The sequence below is a fragment of the Salvelinus alpinus genome, chromosome 11, assembly GCF_045679555.1.
Source record: "Salvelinus alpinus chromosome 11, SLU_Salpinus.1, whole genome shotgun sequence".
Lineage (NCBI taxonomy): Eukaryota > Metazoa > Chordata > Actinopteri > Salmoniformes > Salmonidae > Salvelinus > Salvelinus alpinus.
Window position 1 is genome coordinate 59618637 of NC_092096.1, and position 21758 is coordinate 59640394.

The 21758-nt window shown below is 43.8% G+C and overlaps 3 protein-coding genes across 8 annotated transcripts; 2 read left to right on the forward strand and 1 right to left on the reverse strand.

Annotated features, from left to right (window-relative positions):
* Window positions 1–666: 666 nt before the first annotated feature.
* LOC139534941 (tapasin-related protein-like) lies at window positions 667–7693 on the reverse strand. 6 transcript variants are annotated; one of them, XR_011667038.1, is made up of 8 exons: window positions 7560–7693; window positions 6380–6556; window positions 4371–4646; window positions 3996–4169; window positions 3329–3637; window positions 3029–3097; window positions 2747–2868; window positions 667–1518 (listed from the first exon to the last, which is right to left on the reverse strand). XR_011667038.1 is itself a non-coding variant. In XM_071334491.1 (7 exons), exons 1-7 carry the CDS (start codon window positions 7600–7602, stop codon window positions 2822–2824), a joined length of 1095 nt encoding a protein of 364 aa, XP_071190592.1. In that variant the 5' UTR covers window positions 7603–7693; the 3' UTR covers window positions 667–2821. The 6 variants fall into 6 exon arrangements, 4 of the variants coding, with proteins under 4 accessions (XP_071190592.1, XP_071190590.1, XP_071190593.1 ...); XR_011667037.1 differs by having other exon boundaries at window positions 3837–4169; XM_071334491.1 differs by having other exon boundaries at window positions 667–2868.
* An 8-nt stretch (window positions 7694–7701) lies between these two features.
* Window positions 7702–14448, forward strand: LOC139534946 (tRNA methyltransferase 10 homolog A-like). The gene is made up of 7 exons (XM_071334500.1): window positions 7702–8177; window positions 11149–11314; window positions 11545–11616; window positions 11739–11813; window positions 12032–12181; window positions 12423–12528; window positions 13909–14448. Exons 1-7 carry the CDS (start codon window positions 8044–8046, stop codon window positions 14109–14111), a joined length of 906 nt encoding a protein of 301 aa, XP_071190601.1. The 5' UTR covers window positions 7702–8043; the 3' UTR covers window positions 14112–14448.
* Window positions 14449–14553: 105 nt separating this feature from the next.
* On the forward strand, window positions 14554–21404 carry spata6l (spermatogenesis associated 6-like). Its single transcript, XM_071334493.1, has 11 exons — window positions 14554–14855; window positions 15337–15474; window positions 15795–15843; window positions 16128–16169; window positions 16664–16788; window positions 17026–17121; window positions 17381–17599; window positions 19463–19716; window positions 19856–19949; window positions 20653–20751; window positions 21043–21404. The coding sequence occupies exons 1-10, from the start codon at window positions 14808–14810 to the stop codon at window positions 20722–20724; spliced, it is 1137 nt and encodes a 378-aa protein (XP_071190594.1). The 5' UTR covers window positions 14554–14807; the 3' UTR covers window positions 20725–20751; window positions 21043–21404.
* Window positions 21405–21758: the final 354 nt, after the last annotated feature.

The following is a 21758-nucleotide window of genomic DNA, read 5'->3' on the forward strand; positions in this document are numbered from 1 at the left end:
TCAAAAGAGGCAAAGGCAGTCTATTTCTTGTTGTCAACTGCCTCCACATAAACAGTGTTCTGTTGATTATTGTTGCCGTAGCAATAGCAAAAATGAAAGTGTGTCGCATTTCAACAACTGAAGCCACACTTTATGTGGGAACATAAAGATCACTTTTTGTGATCTCTGAAAGAGAGGAATTACAGTAAAGTAACAAGTTATACAATTTAACTAAATACACTGATGTAACTGAAAAAACAGGACAAATCAAAAAACGTGAACGTCAAATATATTCAATAAACAAATAAATAAATAGTTATTGAATAATTTAATTATTGTATATACTATGTGTAGGCTGTGTAGACTCGCTATGTGTAACTTAGGGAATGGCCGTCGGCATCAACGATACACATTTAGAGCCAGCCATACACAACAAGGCATACATTGAAGAAACACAGAAAATCAACGATCAAATCGATTACATAACTGTACATGTAAACCTAGCCCTGATGCTCAAATAGGCAAATTTGTCCAAATAAGATTCACTTACTGTAAGCAATTAGCTAGCTCACGTGCAAATGTGTGCTAATTAACGCTATGCTAACATCAGTGCAGTAGTTGGTTATATAAAAATATACCACTGCACTGGTATAACATGAATATTACAAAGTACATTATGCCTTATTATTTTCTTTTTTAAATTTAGTTTATTGCAAAAATAATATTACACATCAATACAGGGACAATGAAAAAAATGAAATAATAGAACAAAGAATAAGTTCTCATTTACAACTGCGACCTGGCCAAGATAAAGTAAAGCAGTGTGACACAAACAACAACACAGAGTTACACATGGAATAAACAAACATACAGTCAATAACACAATAGAAGAATAGTTCAATGGGAAAAAAAACTACAAAATAAGGAATTTTTCCACCCCATTTACATTTGCCAATATAATATTTGGCCAAGAGAATAATAATGTTAATAAAATAGTTATAATCGGAATAACAAGGATAAGCTTAATGCAATTTAACATCAAAAGTAAACATACAGTTGAAGTCGGAAGTTTACACACACTGTTGGAGTCATTAAAAATAATTTTTCAACCACTCCACAAATTTCTTGTTAACAAACTATAGTTTTGGCAAGTCGGTTAGGACATCTACTTCGTGCATGACACAAGTAATTTTTCCAACAATTGTTTACAGACAAATTATTTCACTGTATCACAATTCCAGTGGGTCAGAAGTTTACATACACTAAGTTGACTGTGCCTTTAAACAGCTTGGAAAATTTCTGAAAATTATGTCATGGCTTTAGAAGCTTCTGCTAGGCTAATTGACATAATTTGAGTCAATTGGAGGTGTACCTGTGGATGTATTTCAAGGCCGACCTTCAAACTCAGTGCCTCTTTGCTTGACATCATGGGAAAATCAAAAGACATCAGCCAAGACCTCAGATTTTTTTTTGCAGACCTCCACAAGTCTGGTTCATCCTTGGGAGCAATTTCCAAATGCCTGAAGGTACCACGTTCACCTGTACAAACAATAGTACGACAGTATAAACACCATGGGATCACGCAGCCGTCATACCGCTCAGGAAGCTTACCAGAAACGTTTGACCCAAGTTAAACAATTTAAAGGCAATGCTACCAAATACTTATTGAGTGTATGTAAACTTCTGACCCACTGGGAATGTCATGAAAGAAATAAAAGCTGAAATAAATAATTCTCTCTACTATTAATCTGAAATTTCACATTCTTAAAAGAAAGTGGTGATCATAACTGACCTAAGACAGGGAAATTTTACTAGGATTAAATGTCAGGAATTGTGAAAAACTGAGTTTAAATGTATTTGGCTGTATGTAAACTTCCGACTTCAACTGTACATGGAAATCTATTCCACATCAAGTAACTGACGCAAGCAGTAAAATTAGATTTAAAAAACAGATAAGATAAACAGCTTATGGAACAGCGGGGACTGTGAAGCAACGCAAACATTGGCACAGACAAATGCATACACACACGATAACATACACACTATACACACATGGATTTAGTACTGTAGATATGTGGTAGTGGTGGAGTAGGGGCCAGAGGGCACACAGTTTGTTGTGAAATCTGTGAATGTATTGTAATGTTGTAAAATTGTATAAACTGCCTTAATTCTGCTGGAGCCAAGGAAGAATAGCTGCTGCTTTAGCAGCAGCTAATGGGGATCCATAATAAATACAAATACACTGACTTAATGAAACTCATGGAATTAATCCTATCATCGATGTTTAAAGATTCTAAATCTGAATGCCAAGAGTGTGCAAAGCGGTCATCAAGGCAAAGGGTGGCTACTTTGAAGAATCTCAAATATATTTTGATTTGTTTAACACTTTTATGGTTACTACATGATTCCATATGTGTTATTTCATAGTTTTGATGTCTTCACTATTATTCTACAATGTAGAAAATAGTAAAAATAAAGAAAAACCCTGGAATGAGTAGGTGTGTCCAAACTTTTGACTGGTACTGTACATGGGTAATATGACCAGTGGACTTTACCGCTATAACTACAGTCTACATAAGAAATTAATTTGGAAAATAGGACATAATAAAATGTTGTATTGAGATGAATCGATAATTCTTCATAGGTCAAGTTATGTGAATAATAAATACCAAAGCAAGTATAGAACTGTTGAAACACACAATCCAGAAACAGTGTAGTAATTATTAAATACAAGCAATTAAACAAACAATAAAGGTACTTCACACACCCAAAATGTCCAAATGAAGCACTGAGCTGCAAAAGGGGAACAAGGAGGTGGAGACTTTCTTGTTTCGTCTTTCTTTTATCGTCTTCTTACTGTCTTGTTAAAAAAACGTCGTCTTGTTACTGCTGTGAAAGAAAATAATTTGTCCTCACAATCAATTAACACTGTTCCATTGAACAAGTTTACAGGTTAAGGAAACCAAAATAATATTTTATCATTTGAGTGAACTATCAGTCATTCTAGCAGTGACTCAATGATTATGTCCACAGAGTAGGAAAGGCTCACCTATGAAAATTATCATTAAAACCAGGCATACCAATCCAGGCAAGGTCAGATGAAACCAAGTCCAACAGCCTGATAAGATTCATCACAGGTTAAATATAATACAGTATTACATTCACACAGAGGATTAACTCCTAACATTTGAACAGAAATGTCCTCTTAAAACGTGCTGTGTTTAAGTCATCTCTAGGTGTCTTCTAACTAGGCTGTTTTTCTGACCATCTTTTGCTTTTACTTATTTTGCATCACTTTGTGACTGGTGCTGATGTATAGGGCTTTATACATTGGATTGATTGATCTCACCTGGGCCGGTAATGCTCTTGTGGATGTACAGACCTTGCAGGGAGACGTGTGACACTCTACAGGAATAGATTGCGCACCCCGAGTCCTGAGGGGAGGGCCGCAGCCGGACGAAGGCTGCCAAAGAGTGAGTACCGTCATGATGTTGGAGGTGACTAGAGTGCAAGACGTTCCCCAGCTTCTCAGGCCGTTGACCACTGCTGGTCTCCTTGAAAAGGTCAATCTCCACGTCCAGGGGGTAAAAGCCATTAGCCTCACACACTACGCTGGGGATCTGCTCCTCCTTTGTGGTCAAGGAAACATCAGGAGGCTCTGAGGGAGGAGAGGAGTGAAACACAAAAGACGGGCATCTAGTGTCTACCATGCATCTGTGTGATTATTTAAAGTTGCACTTTCTCAAGTCATTAAGACATTTTCAATGATTTCAATTCACTTCCTGATTTGACTGAATTGAAAACTAAATTGACCCCAACACAGTGAGCTGCCTCCCTCATACCCCCAGAGGTCTCACCTATGATGTGCAGCGCGATGTCCACGCTCCCTTTGAGTGGGGGTACGCGGACGGAACACACGTATGTCCCCTCACTGCTCACCTTGGTGATGGGCACAGTCAGGGAGGCATCCCCCCCAGCAATGCCCTTCACTGCCACCCCGCTGCCCTCTGTCTGACCTGAGCTGCTGGAGTAGCTGAACAGCTTGGTCCGGCGCCCTCCGTGCCGCTGTAGATGCCACTCGACTGTAAGGTGAGGGACCTTGTGGTCCACGGCAAACTGACAGTGCAGGGTCGTCTCTTTCTGCAGGCCGACCCGCACGGATGGAGAGCGGGTCATAAGCACCATCACAGCTACATAAAGACAGGCCACAGGGAGAGTGTGAGGAAGGTAAGGGCAATAGAGGAAAGGGGAGGTACACAGACTGATCTTAGGTTGGACCACTGCCATACATACCTGTATAAAATCATAAACACAAGAGTATATGTTAAAGTGTATGCTGTATTTGTATGTATGTCCACAATACAAAAGAAATCCATTGGTCTGCACCATACCTGAGGCGCTTATTTTTTCTTCAACTCCGATGGTGAGCCAGCTGAAGAAGTCTGGCTGGTGGGCCGACATGGTCGTGGCCGGGGTGACTCTGAGGAAGGAGGTGATGTTGTAGAGGCCTGCGGTGTGCCGCAGCGTGCAGGTGAACCAGATGTCGTGCGCCGTTCCTCCCAGGCTTGGCCAGCGCACACGGCTAATCCCTTTGCTGTACCTGTGGATGTCACACTGCAGTCGATCCACCGGACCCTCCACAAACTTCCTCATATCCACCTTAGATGCTGGGGAAGACACATCTGGGTTAGAATTCCAACAAACACAAGTAGCAGAATAAGAATGACTTTGTATCTAAGTTGTTTCTCTTACTCAGGGTTGTTGTGGTAGAAAATGTACGGACAATCCCAGAGCCCTACACTCTTTGAAAAGGGTTCCAAAAGGGTTCTTTGGCTGTCCCCATAGGTCAGTGGTGGCCAACAGGTCAACGATAAAGCCAACGATAAAGGCTTGCGCTCCTTTCCCCCCCCGCTGTTGGCATTAGGTGCAATTGATTCAGACGACCTGCGCACCATTTAATTTGTCGCACCGGGTATATGTGTCTAAATCGAGTGTGCCTACCACGCTGGCCAATTCTTTGACAGTGTTTCTGTTGTCATGGTTTTAAGTTTTTATTCACCACTGTCACTGTATTTAAATAAACACTATTACAAAACAAACTATTCTCTGTACTTCCACTCAAGCTGCAATGTATGAGTAGCCAAGTGTATCGATAGCCCTGCGTTTTTACTATCATTAGCAGCTCACGTGTTTATTTTAATATCGAGGAATATTTCACATTCTCGTGTCAAAGGAACGACAGAAATTTGTGTGTAACAGTTTTACTTTACGTCCATCCCCTCGCCCATACCCGGGCGCGAACCAGGGACCCTCTGCACACATCAACAACAGTCACCCACGAAGCATCGTTACCCATCGCTCCACAAAAGCCGCGGCCCTTGCAGAGCAAGGGGAACCACTACTTCAAGGTCTCAAAGCGAGTGACGTCACCGTTTGAAAGGCTATTAGCACGCACCACCGCTAACTAGCTAGCCATTTCACATCGGTTACATGTGCATGAGGCAGATGCGGTGCTACTCCAGTTTCGCCATTGGTTGGAAGACGGTGTCCCCCCTCTCTGTTCAGTCTCACCGGAGGCCTCTCCTTAGACTAATGGCGTGTTCATAAAAACTGGGAACTCAGAAATGTCAGATTTCAGTGTGTTCAAGACAACTGGGAAGTCGGGAAAAAACGTGATTTTACTGGGGGAAATCGCTTTGAAAGGTCATCTAACTCGGAATTCAAGTTGGAAACTTGGGCATCTTTCATGAGCTCCGACCTTCCGACCTGAAGATCACTGACGTCATGATTTGACCCCCCCATCAGTCCAGTAAAACAAAAAGCTAATTATTTACATTTATGCTACGCAAGTGCTACACCAACTGATCTATTTTGTTATCAAAGCTTTGAAATATAATATGGTCTAAGAATATCAATATTGGCAGGCCAGGCATAGAGCTAATATGCTGTGATCACGGATATTAGTCATATTAGTCCTACTGCCCAAACATCATGCCTACAGAACAGTTTTTAGGATAATGTTCGATTTAAGTCATGTTTTACATTTTTTTTATTATCAGAGCAGTGATCTTGACTCAAAAAAGGTTTGTGAACACTGCCATAGAACTAGGAGAACACTTTTTGGTTCCAGATACAACTATTTTCGCTTCTGTGTAAAACCCTCTGGGGAAATGGTTCTAACTGGAACCAAAAAGGGTTCTTCAAAGGTTTCTCCTATGGGGAAAGACAAAGAATCCTTTTCAGTTCTAGATAGAAAAAAAGGTGCTAAGAGTGCATAAACCATACCAATAGCTCTGGATAAACCCTAATGCAAAACACACTGCGTAATAGGTGAGTAAAGCCAATGACAAAATAAAAATAGTTTTGGAGTTTACTCTCCACTACACGGATCTGACCTCACCTGCAACAAGGAACGTGATTGAGTCAGACAACATAGCGCTGTTCCCTGAGTTGTCAAACTGCAACACAGCATCTCTGTAGCTGTTATTAGTTTCAACGTGTCCCTCAGCATTTGTCCATACATACTCATCTGTCAGTCGACAGCGCAGCCATTGCACCTGTAGGAATCCAAGCACACCTGGGGAGGAAAGAGAATAGTGCTGAGCGATTAAACGATATTTCGGTTGTTTTTTTGTGTGGTTGGTAAACAAGTAGACCTAATTGACCGACGTCGGTTTAATTACTTGAATACCATTTATTGTTTTGTTCAGCGCAGAAACGTAGTAATAAACCACAAAGACCATAACTCATTGCGGCAGTTTATTCCTCCTCAGACAGATCCGAGAGGAAGAGGCGAAGCGAGAGGTTTCACGCTCGGAAAAATCTGTCCAAAATAAGCCCAATGGGTTTCTAAGGGTTTATTTAGGATTTAAGTTGTCGTTGTCCCAAAGACGGGAAGGTCTTTGGGACAACGACTCCCATTGTTAGGGCGGAGACATGAGCGTCTCGTCATTATATAACGATCTTTGGACGAATACACCTTTACACCAGCTACCTTAGGTTAGCGATACACACGACCGTCTGAGAGACGAATGTACACACACAACACAACGATGAGAAGGACAGAGACAGTTCGTGAAAGTATGACTTAGCTACTTAGTCAAATGATTTCTTTAGACAGCTCTGCAGCATACTTAGGTAGGCTAGCTAAATAGGATAACTATAGACATTACAGTATGGGGAGGACGTCATGTTAGATGGCCTGGCTGGCTGACTGCTACTGCCTGAGTAGAGTTGATTACAGGAATGACAAATAAGTAATATACACAACATAAATATTGTATCATTTCATATTAATTTCCTATTTTGCTATTGATGTCTACCCAATGTTTTGGCAATTGAATGTTCATTATTTATTTTCATTTAAAAGCTCTATTTTATAATGTATTTCATGTTTTCTTTTAAAAATTACATCGAAAACCATGATTCTTTTTTAAAATAATCAACCAACCGACCTAAAAAAACAGTAATCGTTCAACACTAATGGGGAGGTTGTGAACCGCCACAACAGGGATGAAATATAGCATAAAGGGTAAACAGAAAATAATAATATTAATAACAGAATATATGTTCTAATTTACCTGCATATGGAATTAAACAAAGGAGAACAGTGAAGATTTTCATGTTGTTCAATATCTCCTCTCTCGTTGCAACTGAAACAAGTTAAACTTTTACTTTCATTTCCACCACCATAGTGTGCATAGCACAGATAGATTGAACCTAGATATTTGGCTAGCGGCAGAGCGTCATTAATTGTGCGACTGTGCAGTGTTTGCTGAAGAGGACACATTGTGGGACAACGGAAAAAGGTGTGGAATGGCCAGACTGACAGGGAACATTTAGCCAATGTATTATGTTTTTAGAGGGTCCTTTTTTAAATTAAAAGCATTAGTTAGCGAATGTGTGTGTGAATTATTATATGCATGTGGTTGGTAAGCTTTACTTTCCCAGTAGTAACGTGCATTTGAACACTAGCTAGTAGTAGCGACAACCAGGCAGTTTGCAACAGAAGCAAAAACACACAACCAATGTCCAGCGAATATTTAACACCGTCAAAGGAGAAGAATGATGTTGCCAGTGCCACTGAGAATAAAGAGGGACAGAGCAGTGCTTATAAAAAAGAAACCGAGACTCTCTCAAAAAAAGAGGAAGAAGCTTATGAGGCACCAGAAATGGGAAGAGGAGAGGAATCTTCGCAAGTAAGTAGCTAACTAGGTATACGTTACTGTTTTAAGTATTAAGTAATGTTTTCAATGACAACTTCCCCCATGCATTCACGTAGTCTACTTCTTTGTGACTATGTACATATTGACAAATTATTGACTTAACAGTAAGACATCATCACACTGCTTACAAACAACAACCGAATTCAACTACATAGATTGCCACTATTGACTTATGGCAAGTTGTGCCTTGAAGCATGCCCACATGATACATTTTAATGTTGATTTTCGTAAGCAGGAAGTGCCTTGTTGTGTATGATAATGTCATATTGAAATTGTCACAGAAATTTGCATCCTGTAGCACAAACTCCCAAAAGTTCTGGGACACTGTAAAGTCCATGGAGAATAAGAGCTCCTCCTCCCAGCTGTCCACTGCACTGAGGCTAGGAAACACTGTCACCACCGATAAATTCACGATAATTGAGAAATTCAATAAGCAATTTTCTACGGCTGGCCATGCTTTCCTTTTCTTTTTTTTTCTTTTTTTTTTTTCTTTTTTTAAATTTTTTATCCCCTTTTCTCCCCAATTTTCGTGGTATCCAATCGCTAGTAATTACTATCTTGTCTCATCGCTACAACTCCCGTACGGGCTCGGGAGAGACGAAGGTCGAAAGTCATGCGTCCTCCGAAGCACAACCCAACCAAGCCGCACTGCTTCTTAACACAGCGCGCCTCCAACCCGGAAGCCAGCCGCACCAATGTGTCGGAGGAAACACCGTGCACCCGCCCCCCTCAGTTAGCGCGCACTGCGCCCGGCCCGCCACAGGAGTCGCTGGAGCGCGATGAGACAAGGATATCCCTACCGGCCAAACCCTCCCTAACCCGGACGACGCTAAGCCAATTGTGCGTCGCCCCACGGACCTCCCGGTCGCGGCCGGCTGCGACAGAGCCTGGGCGCGAACCCAGACTCTGGTGGCGCAGCATAGCACTGCGATGCAGTGCTCTAGACCACTGCGCCACCCGGGAGGGCCTTGGCCATGCTTTCCACCTGGCTACCCCTACCCCGGTCAACAGCTCTGCACCCCCCACAGCAACTTGCCCAAGCCTCCCCCATTTCTCCTTCACCCAAATCCAGATAGCTGATGTTCTGAAAGAGCTGCAAAATCTGGACCCCTATCAATCAGCTGGGCTAGACAATCTGGACCCTCTCTTTCTAAAATTATCTGCTGCAATTGTTGCAACCCCAATTACTAGCCGGTTCAACCTCTTTCGTATCGTCTGAGATCCCCAAAGATTGGAAAGCTGCCGCGGTCATCCCCCTCTTCAAACGGGGAGACACTCTCCCAAACTGTTAGACCTATATCTATCCTACCCTGCCTTTCTAAGGTCTTTGAAAGCCAAGTTAACAAACAGATCACCGACCATATCAAATCCCACCGTACCTTCTCCGCTATGCAATCTGGATTCCGAGCTGGTCATGGGTGCACCTCAGCCACGCCCAAAGTCCTAAACGATATTATAACCGCCATCGATAAAAGACAATACTGTGCAGCCGTATTCATCGACCTGGCCAAGGCTTTCGACTCTGTCAATCACCACATTCTTATCGGCAGACTCAACAGCCTTGGTTTCTCAAATGACTGCCTCACCTGGTTCACCAACTTCTTCTCTGACAGAGTTCAGTGTGTCAAATCGGAGGGCCTGTTGTCCGGACCTCTGGCCGTCTCTATGGGGGTGCCATAGGGTTCAATTCTCGGGCCGACTCTTTTCTCTGTATGCATCAATGTTGTCGCTCTTGCTGCTGGTGATTCTCTGATCCACCTCGTCGCAGACGACACCATTCTGTATACTTCTGCCCCTTCTTTGGACACTGTATTAACTAACCTCCAGATGAGCTTCAATGCCATACAACTCTCCTTCCGTGGCCTCCAACTGATCTTAAATGCAAGTAAAACTAAATGCATGCTCTTCAACCGATCTCTGCCCGCACCTGCCCGCCCGTCCAGCATCACTACTCTGGACAGTTCTGACTTAGAATATATGGACAATTACAAATACCTAGGTGTCTGGTTAGACTGTAAACTCTCCTTCCAGACTCACATTAAGCATCTCCAATCCTAAATTAAATCTAAAATCGGTTTCCTATTTCGCAACAAAGCATCCTTCACTCATGCGGCCAAACATACCCTCGTAAAACTGACTATCCTACCGATCCTTGACTTCGGCGACGTCATTTATCACAGTGCCATCCGTTTTGTCACCAAAGCCCAATATACTATCCACCACTGCGACCTGTATGCTCTTGTTGGCTGGCCCTCGCTTCATATTCGTCGGTAAAGCCCCACCTTATCTCAGCTCACTGGTCACCATAGCAGCATCCACACATAGCACACGCTCCAGCAGGTATATTTCACTGATCACCCCCAAAGCCAATTCCTTCTTTGGCTGCCTTTCCTTCCAGTTCTCTGCTGCCAGTGACTGGAACGAATTGCAAAAATCACTGAATCTGAAGACTCATATCTCCCTCACTAATTTTAAGCATAAGCTGTCAGAGCAGCTCACAGATCATTGCACCTGTACATAGCCCATCTGTCATTAGCTCATCCAACTACCTCATCCCCATATTGTTTTTTTGTTTTTATTTGCTCCTTTGCACCCCAGTATCTCTACTTCCACAATCAATCTCTGCACATCGATCACTCCAGTGTTTAATTGCTAAATTGTAATTACTTCGCCACTACGGCCTATTTATTGCCTTACCTCCCTTATCTCACCTCATTTGCACACACTGTATATAGATTTTTTTCTATTGTGTTATTGACTATGTTTGTTTATTCCATGTGTAACTCTGTGTTGTTGTTTGTGTCACACTGATTTGCTTTATCTTGGCCTGGTCGCAGTTGTAAATGAGAACTTGTTCTCAACTGGCCTACCTGGTTAAGTATATATTATAGTGTCATGAAATCCTTCCATTTGACAAACTTTTTGTTTGTGGTGTGCTTCCCAGGCAGAAGCGGAAGGAGAAGAGGCAGAAGAGGAGCCTTGAGAGGAAGAACCAGGGGGAGGAGGGAGGGGAGTTTGTGGGCCGGAAGCGTTTGAGGAGAGAGGTGACGACCAGTAGCCCCCTGAGGCTGGTGATAGACTGCAGCTTCGACAACCTCATGATGTTTAAGGTAGGTCGGTAGGCTGTCAGGGCCCCCGTGGTCAGTAGGGCACAACATTGTGGAATGTTCAGATAGAAAAATATTATGTAGAACAGACATTCATCTCAGACATGTAGAGTAACGAATCAAGTCAACTCTATTCATGGCATTTCTGTTTGTCTGCAACGTTCCATGTAAATACAAGAAAGGCACGGTATTGAATCCTGTGTTTCAGTCTTTGTATTGTCTCCCCTGTGTAGGATGTGAGGAAGCTCCATAAACAAATCCAGAGATGTTATTCAGTTAACAGACGGGCGGCGCACCCTGTTCAGGTCAGTCTACCTGCCCCACAGGACATTGCCATCATCGTCATCCCCTGCAGCATCATCCATCAACCTCCACTGAAGTCAAGTGATTCAAGACTGAAGTGGTGTATTTTATCTCCTTCTCCCAGTTTTATTTAACCAGCCTTGGTGGACAGCTGAAGCAAAACATGGATAAGACTGATGAAGGATGGGTTAACTGGAAGGTGAGTGTACAAAGTCTGTTAGTTTGAATACGCACACGGTCAATGCATGTTGAAATGACCAAGGGAAATACAGAGCGGTGTGTTTCTGGGTGGTTAAAGAGAGCTGTAACTGGAGGAAGAGTAATGTGTCATTAGGCCGTAGGACTTCTATAAGTGAAGAGGGAAAGGCTGCAAATTACATTAACACCTGGTACCTTCTGTGTGTGTGTCCGGGGCAGGATATAACGGTGAAAACAGAGGCGTACCATGAGGTGATGGCCAAGGAGGAGCTGGTGTACTTGACCTCTGACTCTCCCAATGTGCTGACAGAGCTGGATGAAACCAAGGCCTATGTCATCGGAGGCCTGGTGGACCACAACCACCACAAGGTCAGTAACACAGAATTACCTACAATATTTAGAACATGACTATATGGTCGATTTCCACAGGACACCAAAAATATTTTTTTATCTAACAGATTGGGTGTGTTGACCAGCAAGTCAGACATCCAATTCCAAATCGACCCCCTACCCCTAGACACTTCACGTAGATTTGAGCCAATTAAATGGGAGCCCTCTTCACGTCCCATGTTTCTCAGTTGTTGGTCTGACCTTTAACCTTATCCTGTAGGGCATCACCTTTAAACGGGCTCAGGAGCTGGGGATCGACCACGCACAGCTCCCACTGAACAGCTTTGTCAAGATGAACAGCCGCAAAGTGCTGGCGGTCAACCACGGTGAGGAACTATCCTAATTATTTACACCTCAAGATATGACACCAACTCCATTTACTGTGGCCTATTCATGTAGTGTTGACCCTTATGAAATAATTTTTTAAAAAGCATTAGTGGTCTACATGACCAAAAGTATGTGGACACCTGCTCATCGAACATCTCATGCCAAAATCATGGGCACTAATAGCAGCAAAGGGGGACCAACTCCATATAACAGCCTTCACTCTTCTGGGAAGGCTTTCCACTAGAAGTTGGAACATTGCTGCGGAGACTTTCTTCCATTCAGCCACAAGCGCATTAGTGAGGTCGGGCACTGATGTTGGGCGATTAGGCCGGGCTCGTAGTCTGCTTTCCAATTCATCCCAAAGGTGTTCGATTGGGTTGAGGTCAGGGCTCTGTGCAGGCCAGTCAAGTTCTTCCACACTGATCTCAACAAACCAGTTCTGTATGGACCTCGCTTTGTGCATGGGGGTATTGTCATGCTGAAACAGGAAAGGGCCTTCCCTAAACTATTGCCACAAAGTTGGAAGTATAGAATCGTCTAGAATGTCATTGTATGCTGTATTGTTAAGATTTCCCTTCACTGGAACTAAGGGGCCTAGCCCAAACCATGAAAAACAGCCCCAGACATTATTCCTCCTTCACCAAACTTTAGTTGGCACTATGCATTCAGGCAGGTGGCGTTCTCCTGGCATCCGCCAAACTTTGATTGGTCCGTGGGACTGCCAGATGGTGAAGCGTGTTTCATCACTCCAGAGAATGCGTTTCCACTGCTCCAGAGTTCAACGGCGGCGAGCCTTTACGCCACTCCTGCCGACGCTTCAACGGCTGCTCGGCCATGGAAACCCATTTCATAAAGCTCCCAACTAGCAGTTATTCTGCTGACGTTTCTTCCAGAGGAAGTTTGGAACTGTGTAGTGAGTGTTGCAACTGAGGACAGAGGATTTTTACACGCTTCAGCACTCAGTGGTCCCATTCTGTGAGCTTGCATGGCCTACCACTTCGCGGCTGAGCTGTTGTTGCTCTTAGAAGTTTCCACTTCAATAATAGCGCTTACAGTTGACCGGGTCAGCCCTAGCAGAGCAGAAATTTTACGAACTGACTTGTTGGAAAGGTGGCATCCTATGACGGTGCCATGTTGAATGTCACAGCTCTTCAATAAGGCCATTCTACTGCCAATGTTTGTCTATGGTGATTGTATGGCTGTGTGCTCGATTTTAGACATGTCAATAACGGGTGTGGCTGAAATAGCCAAATCCACTTATTTGAAGGGGTGTCCACATACTTCTGTATATGAAGTGTATGTGATAGAATGAATGTGCTCAGGATTTTTTTATGTTAATTTATGAATTTCTAAGTGTGTGTGTGTGTTCCCTGGCACAGTGTTTGAGATCATGCTGGTGTACCTGGAGAAGGGGAACTGGCAGGAGGCCTTCTTCACTGTCTTGCCTCTAAGGAAAGGGGCCATGCCCCTGGGCCAGGAGGGCACAGCCACAGAAGATGAGGAGGAGGAATCTGACAGAGACTCAGACACAGCAGAGACAGTCACACCGAACACAACGGGCAACAAACAGGACCAACAGTAGAACGTACAGGGAGGACAGGACACACTGCAGTCGGAAGACGCCCCTAAATGTGCAGCATAGCTGTGTCCTAATATGAATTATCGATTGCAAAATGGTTGATTTAGTGAGTTTTTAAAATATTTTTTTTTGCAGAATTATAGATCCTTTTTAGTCAATGTTTTGTTGATATCAAATTTCTGTTTTCATCTTTATTTAATGGAAGATATATTACTTGGAGTGCTTATATTAAGTGAACAAGTTGTACACATCTGCAGTTCTATGTTCTACCTTATAACCTGTTGTTGCTGCTCTGCAGCAAGCCTTGTATTGTGTTTTATTAAAAAGTCATTTTTACTTACACAGCAGACTGGCATTACTGGAATAAAATAGTCTCCATATGTAAAAATGACTATTCTTACACAGGTCAGTCCCTGGATGGGAGACCAGATGCTGCTGGAAGTGGTGTTGGAGGGTCTAAAAATATCCCAATGTAAAAATAAAAAGGGTTAATATAAAACATTTGGTAATTCTACAGGAGAATCACTGCTCTAGTAGTATACAGTAGTGCCCTCTTGTGTCTGAGGAAAGATAATACACCTAAAATAATCTGGTTGAAACCGGAAGTCTCAGACGCCATGGAAACACATGACGCTGACCTGTGCTGCTAAATTGACAGCTAGCTAGCATCAAACGAATAGCTAGCTACTGGTGAGATTAATGTCTCGGAAAGCAATGAAAGTGGTAGTTGACTTACAGTTTAGAGCGGTAAGACATTTTTGTTAATGCAACCAGCTAGTTACCTGATTCCCAGGCAGTAGTTTACTTGCGAAGCGTCGTGTACAGTGGTGCATATAAATTGGCTTTCTTGAGACTAAACTCAACTGTCTCTGTTCCAACACATTCATATCTAGCTAACTTTAGTTTGTAAGCTTTCATGCAAGATATATACATGACAGTAATGACATTCGGTGACATAGTTGTGGGATCCACCCACTGTGTTTGATTTTTCCAGGCTATATCATTTTGATTTGCAGTTATGTAGCCTTAAGTGTATTGAAACTACTGCCTATGCTATAAGGCCAGGGCTTTTATGGCACCACAGATGGTCATCATCATTGGAGAATTGTTGGTTCAAGGCCCAATTTGGATCTTCCTTTTCAATTGCTACATTAAACATGGTGAACATGTATCTGCAAAGCCGGTGTCGTTCATCATGACACCATAACCAGTTTTCATTACATTTCAGGTATCATGCCCTGGTGTGCATTTGCCAGCCAAGGATGACATCTACCTCAGTGTGTGCTTCATGAGCCAATACCGCAAGTCGGAGTGTCTCCCCCCTGTCTTCCCTCTCCTGTTTCGAGAGAAGATGAGATTTGAGAAAGTGGGTTAATGTGACGCGTCTCTTCCTGGTGATTCTAAACCAAGTATGGCCTAACCCCTCTCCTGACGAGCTATCAGGAGTGCAGGCTTTTGTTCTACCCCAGCTCTTGCACAGTATAAACTAATCAGCTTTTCATCTGGGTGCTTGATTTGTTGACTTAGAGCAGGGCTGGAACAAAAGCCAAAATGCCCTGTAGCTCTCTTGGATGCCAGGAGGTTGGCACCATGCAGCGGTTCTATAAACTAGTAACAGATTAATTCTAAAATGGGAATGAACAAGATTTTCTAAATGAGATTTGTTCAGTTTCTGTTCCCATCCAGGTGTTCCACTATGCTGTTGACCCAGGAGATGTTGCAGAGAGGCTGGAATGTATGTTATATTTTATGTACCTGTAGGCCAGTGGAGGCTGGTGGGGAGAGCTATAGGAGGATGGGCTCATTGTAATGGCTGGAATGGCATAAATGGAACAGTATCAAACAGAAACCACGTTTGACTCTGTTCCATTAACTCCATTCCAGCCATTACGATGAGCCTGTCCTCCTATAGCTCCTCCCACCAGCCTCCACTGCGGTAGGCCTATTTGATTAATTTTGCTACTACAATGTTGTATGCTCATATTCAACGACTGTGTGTTTGCTTATTTTTCCTCTCAGATGAAACGGTCAAAGTTGAATTGGTACAGTTGATCCCCCCAGGTGCGGTAATCTTCAAAATGTTTAGAAATGACTTTGGTCCAAGTTTGTAAGCTAAGTGTTTAACTTTAACATGATACAGACACAGTCTAATACAGTGGTCCCCACCCTAGTCATCATGTACCCCCAACAGTACACATGTTTATTTAGGCCCCAGACAAAAAAACTGTTAATTTAACTTGTCAACTAATCATCAGGCTCTCAATGAGTTAATTCAGATGTTTTTTGTCCGGGGCTACAACAAAAATGTGTGCGGGTCGGGGTACTAGAGGACCGGAGTTGGGAACCACTGGCCTAATACACCATAAGCAAGTTGATCATATCATAATATGCCATGTAGCAGCTGCTTTTATCCAAAACAACTTGCAGTACATTGGGCGCACACATTTTAGTATACGTGACCCCTGCAAGAAATTAACCCATGATCTTTGCGGTGTGTTCTTACTAACTGAGCCACACAGGACCGCAGTGATTGACCTCTGTGTGCTTTGCTGCAGTGGGGGAGGCCCTGGCCTGCTTTGAGGAAGACGCCAGACACTTCCTATTTCCAGAGCCCAAATTGGTTCCATCCTTCTCTGGAGTGGACAGAGAGGTTCTCATGACACGCTCCATTAGCTTCCCTGTAAGTAGGAGAGAGCTTACACCATCACTATGGAGAACCAGGCTGTAGTCCTGTTTCAGTGAGATGTATGAGACGGCGATGTTTCACTAGACACTGATTGATAGGTCCGATTAGGACAATACAGAGGCAGCGTACCTGTACAGAGAGGATACAATTTACGTTGATGCATTAAGCTGCTCTTCTAACTAGTGGATTGGGCCAGTATCCATTCAAATGATCCACTCTCATCTTTCCCAGGGCATTGCTCCGAGGTTAGAGTTCTCCACCAGAACAACCATCAGTGAGTGCTCTGCGAACGCCGAGGTCAACAGCACCCATCTCAGGTCTCCAATGGTAAGGCTTTCAGTTTACGTCATTAGCACTCTCCATAGACTTCCACTTAATGTTAACGTTCCTCTATTAGCCTGTTCCCAGATCTTTTTGTGCTTTCGTAACTCCTATGGTCACCATGATATGGGACCAGGCTAACCCATTGCAGGCCAATGTGCAGGACTTTTTTTTCAACCACTTATTCCCATTGGACCAAGAGCCAAGATTGAGAAACACTGAGCATATGGAATAATACTTTGCTCATTCACTCATTCGATCACAGAGGACAGTGGTGCCAAAGAAACGCACTAAAAGGTCCCGAAAGGGACACCGGAGAGGAGATTGGGACGGTGCCCGGCGGGCACCAGTGATGCCCAGATCACGCTCCCTCTCCCCGTGCAAAGCCAGCCAGATGGACGGTTGTCATGGAAACATGGGGCGGCTGGCACAGCTCAGTTTGGGTTCCAGCTGGGATATAGATGAGGAGTTTTTACCCCGTCATGTAAGTATATTTTACTTCTAGTGGTGTGAGCTGTCATGGTGACAAATTACAGTATGACATCTGCTATGTCATGACAGTGAGTCAGCAATAAGTTCATACATAGTTGTATTGATGTGTGTTCATGTTATATTATTTTGTGTGTGTGTGTGTGTGTGTGTGTGTGTGTGTGTGTGTGTGTGTGTGTGTGTGTGTGTGTGTGTGTGTGTGTGTGTGTGTGTATCAAATCAAATTGTATTAGTCACATGCGCCGAATACAACAGATGTAGACCTTACAGTGAAATGCTTACTTACGAGCCCCTAACCAACAATGCAGTTTTAAAAAAATAGGGATAAGAAATAAAAGTGACAAGTAATTAAAGAGCAGCAGTAAAATAACAATAGCGAGACTATATACAGGGGAGTACCGGTACAGAGTCAATGTGCGGGGGCACCGGTTAGTTGAGGTAATATGTACATGTAGGTAGAGGTATTAAAGTGACTATGCGTAGATGATAACAACAGAGAGTGGCAGCGGTGTAAAAGAGGGGGGGCAAAGTAAATAGTCTGGGTAACCATTTGATTAGGTGTTCAGGAGTCTTATGGCGTGGGGGTAGAAGCTGTTTAGAAGCCTCTTGGACCTAGACTTGGCTCTCCGGTACCGCTTTCCGTGCAGTAGCAGAGAGAACAGTCTATGAATAGAGTGGCTGGAGTCTTTGACAATTTTTAGGGCCTTTCTCTGACACCTCCTGGTACAGAGGTCCTGGATGGCAGGAAGCTTGGCCCCAGTGATGTACTGGGTCGTACGCACTACCCTCTGTAGTGCCTTGCGGTAGGAGGCTGAGTAGTTGCCATGCCAGGCAGTGATGCAACCAGTCAGGATGCTCTCGATGGTGCAGCTGTAGAACCTTTTGAGGATCTGAGGACCTATGCCAAATCTTTTCAGTCTCCTGAGGGGGAATAGGTTTTGTTGTGCCCTCTTCACAACTGTCTTGGTGTGCTTGGACCATGTTAGTTTGTTGGTGATGTAGACACCAAGGAACTTGAAGCTCTCAACCTGTTCCACTACAGCCCGTCAATGAGAATGGGGGCGTGCTCGGTCCTCCTTTTCCTGTAGTCCACAATCATCTCCTTTGTCTTGATCACGTTGAGGGAGAGGTTGTTGTCCTGGCACCACATGGCCAGGTCTCTGACCTCCCTATAGGCTGTCTTGTCGTTGTCGGTGATCAGGCCTACCACTGTTGTGTCATCGGCAAACTTAATGATGGCGTTGGAGTCGTGCCTGGCCCTGCAGTCATGAGTGAACAGGGAGTACAGGAGGTGACTAAGCACGCACCCCTGAGGGGCCCCTGTGTTGAGGATCAGTGTGGCGGATGTGTTGTTACCTACCCTTACCACCTGGGGGCAACCCGTCAGGAAGTCCAGGATCCAGTTGCAGAGGGAGATGTTGCGTGTGCGTGCCCATGAGTGTATGTGTGTGCGTGTATGTGTGTGTGTGTGTATTAAATTATGGCATTATAGACAGTAGTTGGCAGAGAACAGCACTCTGTTATTTGAACTGAAGAATATTCCCAGGTGATTTTATCCTCGACCCTACCCAGTCATGTGGTAATAATTCCCTGTACTGGGCATAACACTCTCATTGAGATGATGACATTCACATTCAGTGGTGCAACTTTGTTGATGAAGGAAATAGAATATTGAACTCATCAATCCATCCACCTTTGGACACTAGCTCTAAATAAAACCAACCATTCATTCCGTTTGGAAAATGATAGGATCATTTCAGGCTATGGACTCCCAACTGAATCAAATAGTTTTTATTGTATTTTACTGTTGTTGTTTTTTACCCCCTGCTTTGCTCTACTCTTCTCCTCCTGTCCTTAGAAAAGCGACCTCTGGCTTGGGACTGGACACTCCCCTACACCCCACCTCTCCCCTGTCATGGCCAGACCCACCCTGACCAACGACTCCTCTCCTCTTCTCCCACGGTCCCTGTCCTCTGACACAGACAATCTCCTGGACTACCCACCAGGTCCAAGCCAACGGTGTTCCCTGGTTAACATAGGGAGATCCTCCACCCCTCCACCCAGCCATTCCATACTTTGGCACTCCTACGGGGAAAGCTCGAGACAAAATGGGTATGTCGAGCTTACTTGAATGATCTTGATGTAAGCTCTTGGCTCCTATAAGGAGCGTAATGCCATTGACAAATGTTCTCCATCTCAGTTGGTTCAGGCCTGACCCTGTCCTGATCCTTGTCTCTATCTCTATGGACAGGTCACGCCCCAGCTCCCAGGGCATGTGGGAGGAGGTCCAACACCGTGTCCGAGGACTCCTTACCACCCCTAGAGCGGTGCACAGACTCGCCCATGTGAGTAAGACACGTCGCGTTCATCTGCAGTGGGTGCGTTGGAAACCATAACAGCAATCACACCAGCAATTTAACCTTGACAAGATTGAACAGTAACTTAAATTGACCAGTTACTACCGTTTCCTGTCCGCTTCATTGAGCTTGCCTGGCACAATGGAAGCAGTAGAATAGTTGTAAAATGGCCAACCCCGCCCAGCTGCCACTCCAGACAGACTAGAACAAAAGCTAAAAGTAGAGCCTAGTATTTGAACCCAGGTCTGCAGTCATGCCTGATCCCTACGCTTTGTTTGGAAGCTAATGTTTGGACCACTTGCCTCATCCTCGGCTCGCATCACCCTCATTCCAAAAATAATTTTAGTATTAGCAATTCCCTAAAAGTTTTGTGACGCGTCTGGCTGCCGTAGATAGGGGAATAGACCGAACAGAAACTCAGAATCGATCCATAGGGAACTGGAACTCCAGCAGAATGACATAAAGTCATATGCAGACTCCACTGCTCCCTCTCCCCCTGACCCTCCTCTCTCTCTCTCTCTCTCTCTCTCTCTCTCTCTCTCTCTCCTTTCTCTTTGGCTATAGTGTGATGTAGTAAGACAGGTCTGTTTTTTATTGTCAATGACAAGATACTGTATCATAAACCAACTGGGATTAAGCTAGTGATGTGTATTTGTGCGAACTCAGTGCTAATGTATTGGTTGGTCCTCAGGGGGCCACAGACTCCGAGATAGACGAGGTGCTAGCCCGGAGGTCCATCTCCCCTAACCGATGCCCACCCTAGGGAGTCAGTGGGGAACGGCCTGGGAAGGTAAGAGGGAATAGTCAGATAGCCTCGCTGCCTCGCTGCCTCGCTGCACTGACGTGTCACACTGTATTCAAACAAATATCTTCTTCTTCCAAACATGAATTACCATGACAGTATTATATCACAATTATGATAACACAGTATGATCCCCGGTATTGATCTGCATTGGTAGTGATCAATATTTGATACCTTTACATTTCTGTATTGAATGACAGTAGAAGGCCCGTCTAGAAATATTTCAATCAAAGTTGACGTTCCAGGGATTTTGATTGGATTTACCTGCCTTATTTCCAGGGGTGCCTTTCACTCAACAACTTGAAGCTTTATCTTCTATACCACCAGTGAAGAAGCCAAAGTGTCCGGTTCATTTCAGCATTGATTTCATACGCTAATAATGTCATAATTCACTCTGTGTGTGTGTGTGTGTGTTACGGTTAGCTGAAATGAAGTATTAAGGCATACGGTGGCTATTGAAGAGAAGTGATTACCAGAATTCAAAGCATCTCATTATATTGACGCTAATGTTATTAGTCATTTTGTATGTTTATTTATGGTATTGAATTGAGGCAGAAACCATAGAAATGCATATCATTATAGTTGTGTTCTGTGGACATGGTCATTTTGTGTGAATAAAACGTTGTGTTATCTAACAAAAACAATCATGAATTTCTCACCCTATATTGAATGTACAGTTTTTGAAAATATAAGCTATGGTACAGTAACATCATATTGTTACTCTTGGGTGTGTTCAGGAGAGTGAAACCTGCAGATAGAACTGTAACGTGTAGAGCAGCCTGGGTTGCCTATTCTCCATGACAAAGAAGAATATCTGCTCAACACAATGTATATCTATCTGAACGTTGTCATGTCGCACCTTCCTGAATGAGCCTCTGGCCTCTAGCCAGCAAACGGGCTGACTTTGTGGAGTCCTCGGGTGCGTCGGTGGAAAGATGTTAAAGGGGAATTATGGGTAGGTCGATAGTGCTCTTTGTGCTCTAACATCTCTCAGG